The sequence below is a fragment of the Aptenodytes patagonicus genome, chromosome 1, assembly GCF_965638725.1.
Source record: "Aptenodytes patagonicus chromosome 1, bAptPat1.pri.cur, whole genome shotgun sequence".
Taxonomy (NCBI): domain Eukaryota; kingdom Metazoa; phylum Chordata; class Aves; order Sphenisciformes; family Spheniscidae; genus Aptenodytes; species Aptenodytes patagonicus.
Genome location: NC_134949.1, coordinates 77086247 through 77101105, shown reverse-complemented (window position 1 = coordinate 77101105; position 14859 = coordinate 77086247). Strand labels below are relative to the sequence as shown.

General features: G+C 40.8%; 1 protein-coding gene across 2 annotated transcripts in view; it reads left to right on the top strand.

Moving 5' to 3' along the window:
• Positions 1 to 14859, top strand: part of ITPR2 (inositol 1,4,5-trisphosphate receptor type 2) — a 271888-nt gene that overhangs the window by 67010 nt on the left and 190019 nt on the right. The window contains exons 10-14 of one of the 2 annotated variants that reach the window (XM_076343377.1): positions 1050 to 1094; positions 10534 to 10688; positions 12060 to 12159; positions 12308 to 12468; positions 14674 to 14815. In XM_076343377.1, the coding sequence (XP_076199492.1) occupies positions 1050 to 1094; positions 10534 to 10688; positions 12060 to 12159; positions 12308 to 12468; positions 14674 to 14815 (603 nt within the window). The remainder of the gene's footprint in view (positions 1 to 1049; positions 1095 to 10533; positions 10689 to 12059; positions 12160 to 12307; positions 12469 to 14673; positions 14816 to 14859) is intronic. The other variant, XM_076343386.1, reaches the window with a different exon arrangement.

The window sequence follows — 14859 nt, the reverse complement described above, 5'->3', positions numbered from 1 at the left end:
TGATGACGTGATATGGAAAAGTTTTACTGGGATTTGTTCAGCTTGCCCTGTGCAATTCGCTTCTGGCTCTTCCATACTGGTAATACCAAAGTCAAGCCAAGAAAATGACTGTACTTACCTGTAAGATGTATACATGCTGTCATTGCTTAAAAACTAAATTACCTTATATAACTAATAATTTCACTTCAGCATTTTCAATGCTTTGAAGGCATATCCTGTGTCAGGGAATATGGTAAATATTGAGGCAAAATTGTTTCATTATGTAAGTCAAATCTTGAAAGGTTTCATGTGCAGCCAGAGTGTGGGAGTATGTGTATTTGTTTATTTGAGTATGTATCTGCCTACATAATCCCTCATCTTCTAGTCTACATATTTCCCTTGTCAAAAGTAAAATCATATTAAACACTGTTAAATAGTAATACTTTACACTTCTTATTATATAGTGTCTTTCATCCAAGCTTCTCATACTACTTTAGTCATTAATTAATGCTTGATAATCCTGGTATGACATAAAATATACTATCCCCATTAATAGTGGTTAAACAGAATCACAGAGTAATTAAACACTTGTCTATAGTGGCATTGCCATTCCTGTTTCAAAGATGTGTTTATTCTGAGTTCACTGTCTTCCTGTAAAATCTCAGTAGACATGAAGCACGTTAGTTTTTATCTCAATATATCTGCTCAAGGTCAATCCTGGAAGTGGTTGCATGTGTATGTGTGTGGGTGACTGTAAATTGCTGTGTTTAGATTAGTAACTATCTGTGCTTTCTCCATCACTCTTTTTGGTTTTGGTTATTTGAGACTCCTGTCTTGAGTTAACAAGCTTGATTGCAAGATGCACTTTTTTGAAGTGAGGACATAGCCAGTTAAGTCGGTCAGAAATTGAATTGGTAATTCTTATACTCTCGTTCTCATACTGCTTCTAAATACTCCACTGTCCTTTTGCAGGGTGGATACATAATAGAGAACTGAACCAACCCCTCTCCCCCAAGTTCTGAAATGTCTAAAAGCTATCAAGATAGTATTTGACTTCTTTTCTTTTCCAGCTTAACCCACACTATCCAGAAGGTAATAACGAAGGAAAAGCTTTGGTAAGTGGAATTTATATGTTGCATGTAATCTGGGAAATATTGTGTCCTTAACCCAATACAGCCCAACATATGAAAGTCCTTCATAGCTTTACTTTTACTTACATGTCATGGCCGCTGGGATTGTTTTCTGTATCCTGTGTAAGCTAGGGTGCAACTCAGAACTGGCGTTACAGAGCATTTTCCCTCACGTAAAGCAAATGATAGGAAACTTACTCAAATTCTGCATCAAATTTGCATTAGTTGGAAGCTGTGACTAGTGCTTGGTGACTGCAGATATGAAATGTATTAATTCTTCTCAAATCAGATGTATTGCTTCATGGCAAAACCCACCATCCAAGTTGTCCTTGCTGCAGTATGGATGGGTTGGACAAAGGCCTTATGCCCTTTGCCTAGGAGGCAACAGTCTTTGACTTGTACAATGTCAACAGCATGCTAGCTAATTCTAACTAACGAGGCAAGGCCAGCCATGTTGTAGTTTATAACGTGTGAAGGAATTGGAGTTAAAATCCTGGGGGGATCTTATTGTTACCGAGACAACAAATAGTCCAAAAAAGAGTCATTCCTCCATCAAATTCATGAGATTGCTTTGAAAATGCTGAGATATTCTTCGAAAAAAATCAGTTTAATTTCTTTCTCTGTTTGCCTTCTGGCTTTTGTTCTTTTAGAGGACACATTTTCAAGTTTTTCTCTGCATGGGGAAGAACTTTTTATTTTTCATGAAATGAAACCCAAGATTCTTACATAATCGCATGCCTTCAGGATTGCAATTTTAATAAAAATGGAGACTTTTGTAGGAGTTGGCAACATTGTTCTTCCACCTTCCCTGGTATTTGATATTAATGGTAATATAGCAATAACAGCTAAGCTGTCCAGAGAAATGAGAATTCTCTCTCATGAAAATATGGAAGTTCCACCAGCTGTTTCTCTTTTGTATTGGAATGACACTTGAAGCCCTTGGAGCTTTCAAATGGAAATCGAGATAAGTTCTAGAATACCTCAGTGAGTAGGGTGCTTGCTTGGAAGTGCTTGGGTTCATGCTCTTGCTCTGTGAACAGTAGAGCTCGTCTCATAGACGTGCATCTGCATTAACATTGTAGTTCACATCATGACGGCACTTCTGAATCAAATTTCCTGATTATTCCCTATGTAAGACACTCCAGTTCACTTTGCAGAGCAATCTCAGAGCATGTAAACTTGTATTTTGTTGGATGAAAGTAAAAAGATACACACACCTCTGGAATGTATCTACTGTGCTCCAACCTTTCATGGGTGCCCAGCCCAGAAAACCAGACTGCAGCTGGTCTGAAGTAAGCCTATGAAAATGTGTATAGGGTAGATGTTAGGTCCTCGTCACCAAGGATCCAATCCTATTGTACCACACTATACTAATTTAGATACAGTATAGGGTTTCCAGTTGTAACAATTCCAGTTCATCTAAATAGTTAAATATTCCCTGGACTGGGTAATGAAGAAGACACAAGAGTAATCTGAACATGAATGTTAAAGATGACTTCTCTAACAGTTTGGCTTAACCCTTCTGGGTATTGGTTTCAACCAAAAATCCAGATCAGATAAATCAGCTTAGACAAATACTTCCAATGAAAATTTAATCAAAACTGACTGATGATCAAAACTGATGTCTCTGTGGAAATTTTAGTTTACTCAGTCAGCACTTTCTTGTGAAAAATGTTTTGTGAAAGAACTCCTAACAATGTTTGGTAACACCTCCATGTAAATCCAAGCCTACAGGCACTTTTAGCGTGGTGGAAATCCATTTGGATCCTTCACCCCTTTATAGTCTTGTTGGAAATAGAATGAGTCAGCAATGGCTATTTTAAGCCTTCATTCTGGCCTTGAGCAACTGAGCAGAAAAGCTTCACATCCCTGTGCAGGAATTTCTTTCATGTTACGATGAAGCAGTGTTTTGAATTATCCCTGAAAAGTACAAGAATCTTATAGTATTTGGAGTTCTTTAAGGGCCAGCTATGTCAGTCTTGTATCCAATATGCCCATAACCTAGAGCACGCACGCTTTCTTTGCTCTGTGGTTTTCATCTAGTGTTTCTTCTGCCAGGTGACTGCCTAACTGATTCACTGCAAAGGCATCTTCTTTTTCATCTTTTGAAGCAATTAGTTTTGAAATACTGCCTGTGAAGTAAATCTGCTCTAGAGGGAGAGGTGGAAGTGGACCTACCCCAGCAAAATTTGAAGTCTGAGTAGCAGGGAAATGGGAGATGCATACCTGAGTCCTTTCAACTGAAGGAAGAAACTGAGCCTGCAGCCTGTGTTTTTCTTTTCTCTGCTAGTCTGTTGGATAAAAGGGTACCAGCTCCTTCTCTGTTTGGGTTTTAAAGGCGGCACAGCCATCTGTGCATTTCGTGCCAACCCCTAACTCCCAAATGTGCGAGAGGGCTCCTTGTGCATGTTCACTGCCTGGTTTACAAGTCCTGATCACAGTTGCTTAGGCAACTGAATTTTAGGAAGCAGCAATGGAGAAGGATTTTCCGTGGTGCAGTAGTGGGCATAGGCATCTAGGTTCTGCCTAAGTGCGTTTTCTTTGCCTTTCCTCAAGTGACTTAAAAGTCTGAAAGGGTTTTGGCTCCGGAGAACATAAATATTACTGGAAGTAGCTAGATCTTTTGTTCCCAAGCACTAAAGCTACGTTTGGACTGCAGTTCATTGCTCATTTATGGACTGCTTCTTGAGAATCCAGCCAAATTGTCTTGTGAAACACTAGTTTTATTTCTGGTAAAATTCGGCCTTACAATGAGTTGAGTGATATTCTTTATACATATTTTTCTCACATCTGAACTCCAGAAGATTTTTTTTTTTTTAAATGGGAAGACCTTTCTGTGATTTAAAGGCCTTATCAAAAAAAGGCTGCTTCATCTCTTGAAGTCTAGGAGATTTTAGTGTATCGTGCAACAAAACGCAGTGCTCTGTGTTACAGCTCCCATTAAAGCCAAAATTGGTGTATTTTATGCTGCAAAGTCATCTATTATTTCTAATCACAGAAATGTACAGCATCCAGAAGAACGCTCTAAACGTTGGGGAAATGTCAAGAACAGCTGGGATCCTGGCATTTGTTAGTGCCTTTGTATTAAAGGCTGTCTTTGGATAGGTACCTTAACTCCACTTGTCTGCAGTTTCATGAGAGCGTGCTAATCCTAACCAGTTCCAAACTGGCTTTTATTGTTGAGATTTTTCTTAGGATTGAGACTGGTAAGCATTTACTTTTCCTGTAAAGAAGTCGGACAGTTCTACCATGGACTTCTAGGTGCAATTTGACATACCTCCTTTGACTTCTGTTCATCTATATTTATGAATTCCAAACAACTCTGCAGCTCAAAGTTTTCTTTCTTTCTTCCAACTCAGGTGATTTTTTTTTTTCTGATAAACACTGTAAATTATTTTTTAACTTTATTTTACCTTCCAGCAACTAAGTTTGTTTAATCAAAATTTTATAACGTGGGACACAGGTTTAAACAAGTCGAATAGGCTTGGGGAATTTATTGGTTTTTTTAAAGGCTTGGTTAGGAATTAACCTGGCAATAAACAATCTGAAAAACATTAAAAAAAGAAAAGAAATCATCAGCTTTAAAATGGCAATGTCTCTGCTTATATAAAGCCAGCAGTCAGACCACTTGATAGGCTGGAGGCAGAAGGGGAGACATGGATGCTGGCACATTATTATTATTCTGCTGCTGCATACCGGTCTGAATCAGCTCTGAAAGTGCATACATTGTTTCTTACAGAATGTCTCTGGCTCCTAACAACAGAATTGCAACGTGATGTCTCTGCTAAAAATGCGATGACTCACAAATGAGTCAACAGTGAAGGTGTTACAGGAGGCTAACTGCTGTGCTGTCTGCTAGGGCTTCGTAACATGGAGGAGCAAGGCTGGCCATTAATTTACTCGACTTTCTTTTCACATAGAATTTTTTTAATCATCTAACCTATGGAGTTCTGCTCACATTACCGCTCTCTGAAAATGCTGGTTTTGTAAGAGCCTCCTAAACTGGGTTAACATATTGAGAATACCATGTTGTACTGGATTTAACAGGCATTTTCAGAACTCTGGCTGCTATTAAATTTAATTTCTGCTGAAATCTGTAGTGTAGCTTAATGTATTCATTCAGGAGCAGGGCATTATCCGTGTCTGTCTCTATGCCACAAGAGGTGTCTTTACCAATTGGAATTGTAGATTGGGTTGCTAAAAGAAAAGGTATTTCATGTCTGTCATGTTTTTGTATTGCTTTTTGCACTTGAAAGGAATGCCCCTCCATAAGCAAAACTCCATGTAAATCTCCCGAATTTTAGGTGTGATACCCAGTGTAGGTGAATAATGGGGATTTGGGATAGGTCACAATTACTAGCAAATTATATTAAGAGCTGTGAAGAAGGGTTATCTGCTGGGCTACAAGTCTCAAGAAAGACAAATCTGATTGTACCTGATTATTTTGTCTCTAATTACAATATGGGATTTGTCTGCAGTTACATTAAATTTGCCCTTCAAATTGCAAACACTATATTATGTCTGGTTTTTTTCTTTTTGGTTTTTGTTTTTTTTTTTTTGTTAAGCTTCTTTTTAAATCGGTATGATGCACTGCAAATCAGTGGTGGTAGCCTAGGAGTTATGGACTTTGCTGTGAGCCTGGATCAGTATTTCCACTCCTCACCAAAATGGCTGTTTGTTTTCACTAGCTAGGACTCCCTTTTTTGAACTCTCAGCCTTCGCTTTCCAAGACAAGTCCCTCCTGGAAGAGTGCCGGGGCCGCTGGCTGTATGGTAGGGGTATTTTCAGTTCTCCCTCCTGGCAAAGTCCCATTGTGCGTGTGAGTAGCGTGCTTTGCTTTACTGTTGCAGAATGAGGCTGGCGAGTGTGGGGCTAACAGCCCTCTACTCGGGTGGACACTTAGGTTTTGTTAGGCAGAGTGGGCTGATTCTGCTCTTTGTACCACCTGGTATTTGGACTGGGTCCTTCTTTTGGAAGGTGTGGGTCCAACTCCTGCCAGGCAGAAGAGGAGCGGAATGTGCGTTTCCTTCATCCTTGTGAGCGATTTAACCAGCGCATGACAGAGCGAGGTGATTCCACCTTCTTCCCCTTGGTTATGTGTCGGATTTGACTTGCGACAGCCTGTCACTAGTTTGCCAGTAGTTTGGGACAATCAAAACTATTTTTTTTTCTCAGTGAATTTACTATTTGCTAATATTGTTTTACACACAGTTCTTGCACTTCTCTATACTCCTAACATGTAATTCACCTGCTTTTTTTTTTTTTTTTTAAGAAGTCTTGGGAATGCTTTCCTTGACTGTCACTGACCACATCACCAGCATCTCTGAAACTGTTCATTGGCTTCCTCTTCATACTGCTTTAAGTTGAATTTTCTTCTCTCTACACTTGAGACCTTTTACAGTTCTTTTCCTCCCTTCTCTTCATTGAATCCGGTTTTGCTGGCTGCATCTGCTCATATGCCAATTTCTTACCTGAGCAAATGTAATCTTATTTTCATCTGCTTAGGAATGCAGTGCTTCTCCTGAGCTGGTCACATTGTCTAATTAATTTGAAATAGTCTAATACTTTCACTTCTTTCCACGTCCTCATATAGACTCATCTGCTGATTCAGTAATGGCTAGGTTAAGTGCAGATTCTGATTACTGCTTACTAAATTTAATTAATCGTAAGAAACTTTCTGTGCGCAAGTGTGTGTGCGTTCTCTCTCTCATACAGAAGTACATGCACTCAGACATAAATTCTGACATAAATCCATGTATGTTCATATGTGATGAGTATTGCTCTGTCTCTCATGTACTCCTTATATGTAAGTTGTTTTCAGAGCTGTCCAGTTCAGGGTTGCTTCTTGTTACATGGTTTTTTTAATTGACTAGTGCTTAACACCCATAATCCAGTTTGGGTTGTGAGCTGTGTCTGAGATCCTAAAATAACATTATAAGGAGAGTTCTGAGGTTTGTGCTGGAGTCCAGTCTGAAACTGCTGTACAGCTGTTGTATAGGTCTGATTTTGCTCAGCTAAGCTTTGCATTGCAGTTAGCAGTGTTACAGACACTGTCTTGCCCTCCGTTGAAGTGGACTTTCTTTTTAGAAAACCAGCCCTTGCTCATATGCCAGGTCTGATTTGACAGGTGCCAAGCCTGGTTGGCGAGATTTAGGCCTGATGAGCCAACTCTGTTGCTTAATAGCATCTATGCAATTGTTGGGGAGACTAGTGAGTGAGTCTAGTGAGTGATTTGGGCGGGAGTGTTGATCTGCTCGAGGGTAGGCAGGCTCTGTATAGGGACCTGGACAGGCTGGATCGATGGGCCGAGGCCAATTGTATGAGGTTCAACAAGGCCAAGTGCCGGGTCCTGCACTTTGGCCACAACAACCCCATGCAGCGCTACAGGCTTGGGGAAGAGTGGCTGGAAAGCTGCCCGGTGGAAAAGGACCTGGGGGTGCTGGTCGACAGCCAGCTGAACATGAGCTGGCAGTGTGCCCAGGCGGCCAAGAAGGCCAATGGCATCCTGGCCTGTATCAGAAATAGTGTGGCCAGCAGGAGTAGGGAAGTGATCGTGCCCCTGTACTCGGCACTGGTGAGGTCGCACCTCGAATACTGTGTTCAGTTTTGGGCCCCTCACTACAAGAAGGACATTGGGGTGCTGGAGCGTGTCCAGAGAAGGGCAACGAAGCTGGTGAAGGGTCTGGAGAACAAGTCTTATGAGGAGGGTCTGAGGGAACTGGGACTGTTTAGCCTGGAGAAGAGGAGGCTGAGGGGAGACCTCATCGCTCTCTACAACTACCTGAAAGGAGGTTGTAGCAGGGTGGGTGTCGGTCTCTTTTCCCAAGTAACAAGCGATAGGACGAGAGGAAATGGCCTCAAGTTGCGGCAGGGGAGGTTTAGATTGGACGTGAGGAAAAATGTCTTTACTGAAAGAGTGGTGAAACATTGGAACAGGCTGCCCAGGGAAGTGGTTGAGTCCCCATCCCTGGAGGCATTTAAAAGACGTGTAGATGAGGCGCTTAGGGACATGGTTTAGTGGGCATGGTGGTGTTGGGTTGATGGTTGGACTCGATGATCTTAGAGGTCTCTTCCAACCTTAATGATTCTATGATTCTATGAGTGGAGTCAGCCCCAAACTGCATGATGAACTTGTCCACAGAGCTAGTGGTTAGCATGAACTACTTAAGCACAGGATACCTGCCTTTGATTTTGCCTTCTGTCATAGAAACGTGCACATGTGCATATATATTCATGCTTAATGACCTATTGGAGATGATCAGACATTGATGTCATGAGTGAGTAAAAAACCACCTCATAACACAGAGTAGAATGTGGTTTCATATTTTGGTCTGTATTTTTCCCAGGAAAAAAAAATGCATAAAATTTTGAAGTGTCCTGCCTTTTTGTATACCAGCCTTTTCAATTTGGAAATTACAGTAGAGTGGGTAGTTCTGGGAAACCCTAAGTAGATTTGAATGTAAGTTATGGGAAATACCAAAGAAGTCTGGATGCTGTTCTAAACTATCCTGTGCCATTCACCCCTTTACAGACCTCTTGAATTTTAAACTGGTTTTCCAGTTTTCCATTTTTGTTTGGAAATTTAGGAAGTAGATTTCCATTTTATGTTAGACTCTGACTCACACCTATTAAGCTCTTAAGAGGATTCTCTCATAGTTTGCCTGCTTTTCCAGTTTGGGTCTCATCCCAAGTTCGTAAAACAAAATGCGTATGGAAATCACAAAAATTTTGGCTGTTTTCTCAATCGTTGCATACGGGTTAAGTTTTTACGTGCAATTTTGTTTAATATTTTTGGGTGTGGGGTATGGAAGGATGTGAGGACTGCCAGGTAAGTTTACTCTTGTGCAAGACACAGGAGATGGTTCCCCTTTGTCTCAGCAAGCCTTCCTCTCAAAAACTAGTGACAATACTGTAATCACTAGATGAGCCTAAGAAAAATTTCTGAGAGGATTTCTTCCTGTTTTTTTTCCTACTGTCTCTCTCCTTCATAGAAGTAATGGGATGGAAAGCTGGCCTTTTTTAGGCTTGATAATGAAAAAATGGATGTTTTGGAAGGATTCAAAAAGTGCCTTGAAATGAGATTATAACTAGCTGTTTCTTACATAGTTTCACTCATCCTTGATTTTGTTGCTTAATCAATTAGCAATATAAATAATCAAAGCTTTGCCCTTGATTATCCCTTACAGTTTGGCTTTAATGAAGGTACTAATGCAAACTGAGTACAGTCTAGCCTCTTTACGTTGCTTTGTACATCTCTTCCCTAGTGGTGCACTATAAATCATTATAACAGTATTTCAGGTTTCCAGCGTTTGATTTTTCTCTTTTGGCTTTCTTCATTCCTCTTCTCCATTTCCCCCCTTGATATATTTTGTCTACGTGAAGGGCCCTGGGCTGCCAGTCTCTTAATTGGTTATTAGTCTTTTGTAATATGTGTAACTCAACACCCCAGAGGAGCAGTTTTTACTTACGCCAGTAATTCTGTTGGTTGCTGCGTGGTTACGGGCACAGACTCTGAATTACTCCTTCAAGCAATGATACATGCTCAGGGAAGGTAGGATTTGGTGTCTGTGAAGACAAAGATGTGTAGTTACTAAAGATGAAGATGGCTGCTTAGTGGCACTGGGTCATAAAATTCCCGTGGACCTTCAGCAGATGGTGGGAGGAAGATTGCCACCTTAGGTTTGCATGCTTCTTTTGAGGCACCAACACAACGTAAATCTGTCACTTGAAAGCTAGGCTCCTCGAAGGGAGAGAACTTCTCCAGTTTCAGTGGGCACACTCAGACCTATGTTGGATCCAGCCTCCAACGCATTATCAGCCTGTGCTAAGATTTCTAATACAATCTAGCTGGTGCTTTGTGTGTGTCCCCCCCTTTCAATGACAAATTGGTCTTAGTGGAGCAGATACTCTGGCTCGTGCTGTTTGGAAAGTGTGCTGCTGTGATTCTGACCATGTGAGAGGAAAAAATGAGCAAACTCAAATAAAACAACAGTGGAATTAGGCAAATTGCTTACTTTTTTAATCCTCTCCCCGCTTTCAAAAATCCAGTTTTCATTAGTACTCTTCTTTTAACTTTGGCCCTTTCCAAACCAGCACTGTGTAGTTACATCTGTTGGGAGTGAAGGGTCTGCAACTACCGCAGGTTTTTTGAAGTTGTAGGTGTCAAGTAATAATGTATACAGTACTGCAGTCTCTCTGTAGCTTGTGACCTGCTGTTGTTACAATGACTGTCTAAGACCCCATGTGCCTGGGGCAAAGTGCATCCTTTGTGTTACGCACTCCAAAGCCAGTCATGGTACATTCTTGCTAGAATGTAAAAAAAAAAAAAAAAAAAGTACGATTCAGATGTATTACTTGTCCGCAAGGTAATTGGAGAATTTATAATGGGCCCTGATGCAAGCAAATAACCCTTGTGCCTAATCAGCAGAGAGACAGCGACCTTCCTGCTTCAAAGAAGAAACGCCAAGCAGGGGAGAAGATTATGTATACTTTGGTCTCTGTGCCACATGGAAATGACATCGCATCTCTCTTTGAACTGGATGCCACCACTCTTCAGAGAGCTGATTGCCTGGTTCCAAGGTAAAAAAAAAAAAGGGCAAAAACTAGTGCTGCATTGACAGGGTTTCTTCCTGGCACTATGCTGGTGAGTAAAGCAGAAAAAATCAAACATGAGCAAGTATTATCCTTCAGTTAAAATTGGAGGAGTGTTCACGGATAAACAACGGATGTCTAAAATATGATACTGCTGCTGTGACTGGGTAAAATAATTATAAGGATAAAACAAGTGACACTTAAAGAGAGTCTGTGAAGAGAAAAATAACGGGCTAAATATTGCACAGATATATATGAGGACAGAATTGAGCCCTGTGCGCTGTTTGAAAAAACTGTACTGCTAACAGATCTAACTGAATTGTTCCCAACAAAATAACATGTATGGTGAACTGGGCTTCTGTTTCCCTGACATATCATGGTCCCGCTGAACACATTTGTTATTCAAATGAATTCAGCAAGTGGCTTCTGGGTTTTAACTGTGGATATTTGAAATTTCAACTGTGTTGCTTAGCTGAGATTGGCTAGATAAGTCACACGGTGTTGGTTGTGACTGAATGGGCATGCAGACACTTGGGGCTAGTTGTTATGAGGGTGGATTTTAAAGCTGGGTACCCGCAAATACTGATGTATGCAGCTTTGAAGTGTATTTGCTATGCTAAGTTTTGCCAGATAATTTGCTTACTTGAATACTCAAAGCCCATCAGCATGAAAGGGAGAGCATGAATGAAGACCACAGTGAATACATTTAAAAAGCAGAATTCAGAGTAAAAATTGTAATTGATTTCTCAGCTCTGCTTTTTGATAATACCACAGATTATCATATGGAAAGAATTTAGAAGAATCTCTAGTCTGCTCTTATTCGCTTGATTTTCAGTTGAGAACTGGTACTGTAAATGCTTGCTCCCTGGAACAAGGGTTTGTAGATCATAATGGTGAAGCTCTGAAACCGTGGTCAGATTTACTTTCTGGCTTTTGTGCTGTGACATGTTGAAAGGGTTCGTTAGTTTGCAGAAAAAAATAATAAGAAAAGAATTGGTTTTATTCATGAAATGTATTTCTATTCAGATGGGATTTTGTAACACCATCCTTTTTAATTTTTTTTTCTTTAAGGAATACTTTACTCCTAGGCTTATATAAATACTTAAAACCAGCATTCTGCATAATCTCAAGATGCTGTTTGTTCTTGTTGCAGCTCTGTTCTGGGTGAGAAAGAAGGAGACAAGGGAAAAGGGTACTGCAGTATCTTTTAGGTCTCCCTCACCCTTTTATTACAAGTGGCTGGTGTGACTCATGCCCTCAAGGCTCATGTCATGGTCATGTGTTGCATTGCATCCCACCTTGCCCACTTTAGCTCAGGACTGATCCACCTAACCTGTTGTTTGCTCTGTTCTCCTTTAGGAACTCATACGTCCGACTGAGGCATTTATGCACTAACACTTGGGTCACTAGTACCAGCATTCCAATAGACACTGATGAAGAGAGGCCTGTGATGTTAAAGGTAAACACATATGTCTTGGGGTTGAAATCCCAAATTCATTCCTGAAGTTCTCTACTGGTTATCTCACTTCTAACATATAAAATATGCATAATAATTAGGAAAAAGGTAAGAGGATTACTTACCCATATTAAACCAAAAACTATTGCAGATTGGGACGTGCCAAACAAAAGAGGACAAGGAAGCTTTTGCCATTGTATCGGTTCCTCTGTCTGAGGTCAGAGACTTGGACTTTGCCAATGACGCAAACAAGGTTCTAGCATCAACTGTTAAAAAGCTGGAGAATGGAACAATAACCCAGAATGAAAGGAGGTTAGTGAGTTTTATTTTTTTCCCTCCTAAACTGGTGTTTGGTTACTCATGACATCATGGCATCACAGTAATGGTAAAGTTAGTAGCATCTGTGTGGACATAGAGGCAGTTGGGAGAGGGCACTTCAGTGCTGAGAGTGCTAGCCTGGGATTAGATTCCATCTCTGTCAGAGTGTCCTTGCTGCACCTCAGGCTGGTCTGTGTATCTCATTTGTAAAAGGGGGGTAAACAGCACTTCCCCAGCTCGCTGGCCACATAAATAAATGGGTAGCTCCCTGGGCAAATGCAAAGTGTTTGTCTTAATTTCCTTTGATAAACCACTTCTGAGCGGTAATATGGGGGTCCATTGCATTTGATTCTCATGTACAAGAAAGCCATCTATACAGTGGGCAGCATGGCAGGACTCTTGATTCCTGTTCACTGTACCGCACATTCATGCTGCAAGAGCAGTAGAAGGAGGTCTCAGAGTGACCGAGAAGCTGCCCCAATAGTCCCTTTCCTTTCTTATTTCTATTTTTCCCTGTTCTCTTTTTCTATTTTACATAATTTTGGTGTTTACCCTTTGTATTCATCCATGTTTCAGCTGTAGCGCTATTAGAATGCCTGTTCTTCACACCGCCCCTGAATTAAGGGATTTTGTTTTACATTGTAGCCAAATATATCCCACTGCCAGTGATGTAGTTTGCTATCTGTTTTCAGCTGTCTGTGGTTAAACTGAGTATTAGACAGCATCTCTGGCAGTGTTAATTTGTAACTTTTGTTCCACCATGCATCATATACAGCTTTTTGCTGAAAATGTTAATTTTTGGTGATAAAACTGAATTTTTGCTGTCGGTTGTCAGTAGCAATTAGACCAGATGGTTTAATATCAGGTGGAGGATTTATCGTAACAGGCAGATCTGTAATGGCCTGGGTGTTGGTACTCAGCCTTGAAAAGCTGATGGGCCATTTCATGATTGAGTTGAACCAGAGAGGGATACGGCATAATCAAGGTGTGACATAGTATTAACCTTTCACTGCTGTGTCACTGCAGCCCAGTGTTGTCAAATCTTGATGTTGACAGATTGGTACAACACACATGTAAAACATTTCAGAGTGGTTTCAGAACAGTGCCATTATTTGTTTGTTCCTGTGATTTCCTTTGGGAAAAAAAACCCAACCTCTTTTCCCTGTCTTATCACCTTCCTGCTTAGGTAAGTAAAGTCCCAACAGTTTATTCCTGGTTGCTCCATCCTACATCTGCCTTTTCTACTTTTGATGTTGGGGGGGACCTTGCTGTTCTTCGTCAGTGGGCTGAGACTTTTACAGCTAAAGCTCACTCAGAGGGTTTAGCTGAACAGCCCAGCCCTCTTGTGGGTAATGGAAGCTTTGTGTCTGGCTCCCAGAGATTACTTTGAAAATCTACTGGGCATCTTCCTGCCACTTCCACAGCATGCCTGCAGGTTTAGTAATTACAGACTAGATGACGTACAAATTCAGATGATGCTTCCCCAGGGTAGGAGACATGCTGGGTTTTGTTTGTAAAAGTTTGCAAGTTCTTTTAAGGGAGATTCATTGAAATCTGTGGGCGTCCGTACTTCTCTCTGCATGCCTGGCGAGGTATGTTAGAAACAAGGAGGCAATGACCACTTTCTTTTTGCATTTTCTGAAGGTAGGAGAGAAGGAATGACTACTGGCAGTGTCCTTTTTAGCACTCGCTTCTGCCAAATCTTTTTGTGTAGCAAAGGGTGGAACAAATATAGTCATTTTTCAATAGTTTCTTGGGTCAGTAGGGAAAGTCTAGTGGCAGAATGTTTTTCTTCCTCTACTGAGTCCATCATCTTGTTTCACAGATCCATGTCCGTGATAAAGTATAAAAATCCTTGCTAGGCTTCGTAAGAGTGTCTTTCTATTGTTCCTGGGCCTTGAGGCCAGCTGGTATAGATTTTGGATTTCTGAAAACTCTGCATCAATCCAGCATCCTGTATTTTTCTCCCTTTTTGCCTCTGGTTGTTGTTTAATGCTTTGGTAAACATCCCTGTGATGGATTTAAGCCTCTGCTGAGCCAAGGTTTGGAATCCTTAAGTACATGTCAACCTTAACTTCGCAGTGATTGAAGTTCCATTGCGCTAGATAAAGCTTGTTCTAAAAGGTGATTTTCTTTCTTAATGAATCCTAGCAAGTGTTGAATGACTGTATATAATAGTGATTTGTCTATTCATTCTAGGTTTGTAACCAAGTTACTGGAAGATCTCATTTTCTTTGTTGCTGATGTGCCTAATAATGGGCAGGAAGTTTTGGATGTGGTCATTACGAAGCCTAACCGGGAACGACAAAAATTAACGAGGGAACAAAATATATTGGCTCAGGTATGTCCTACTGTATTCATAACTTGCTTGTATTTACAAAGAGA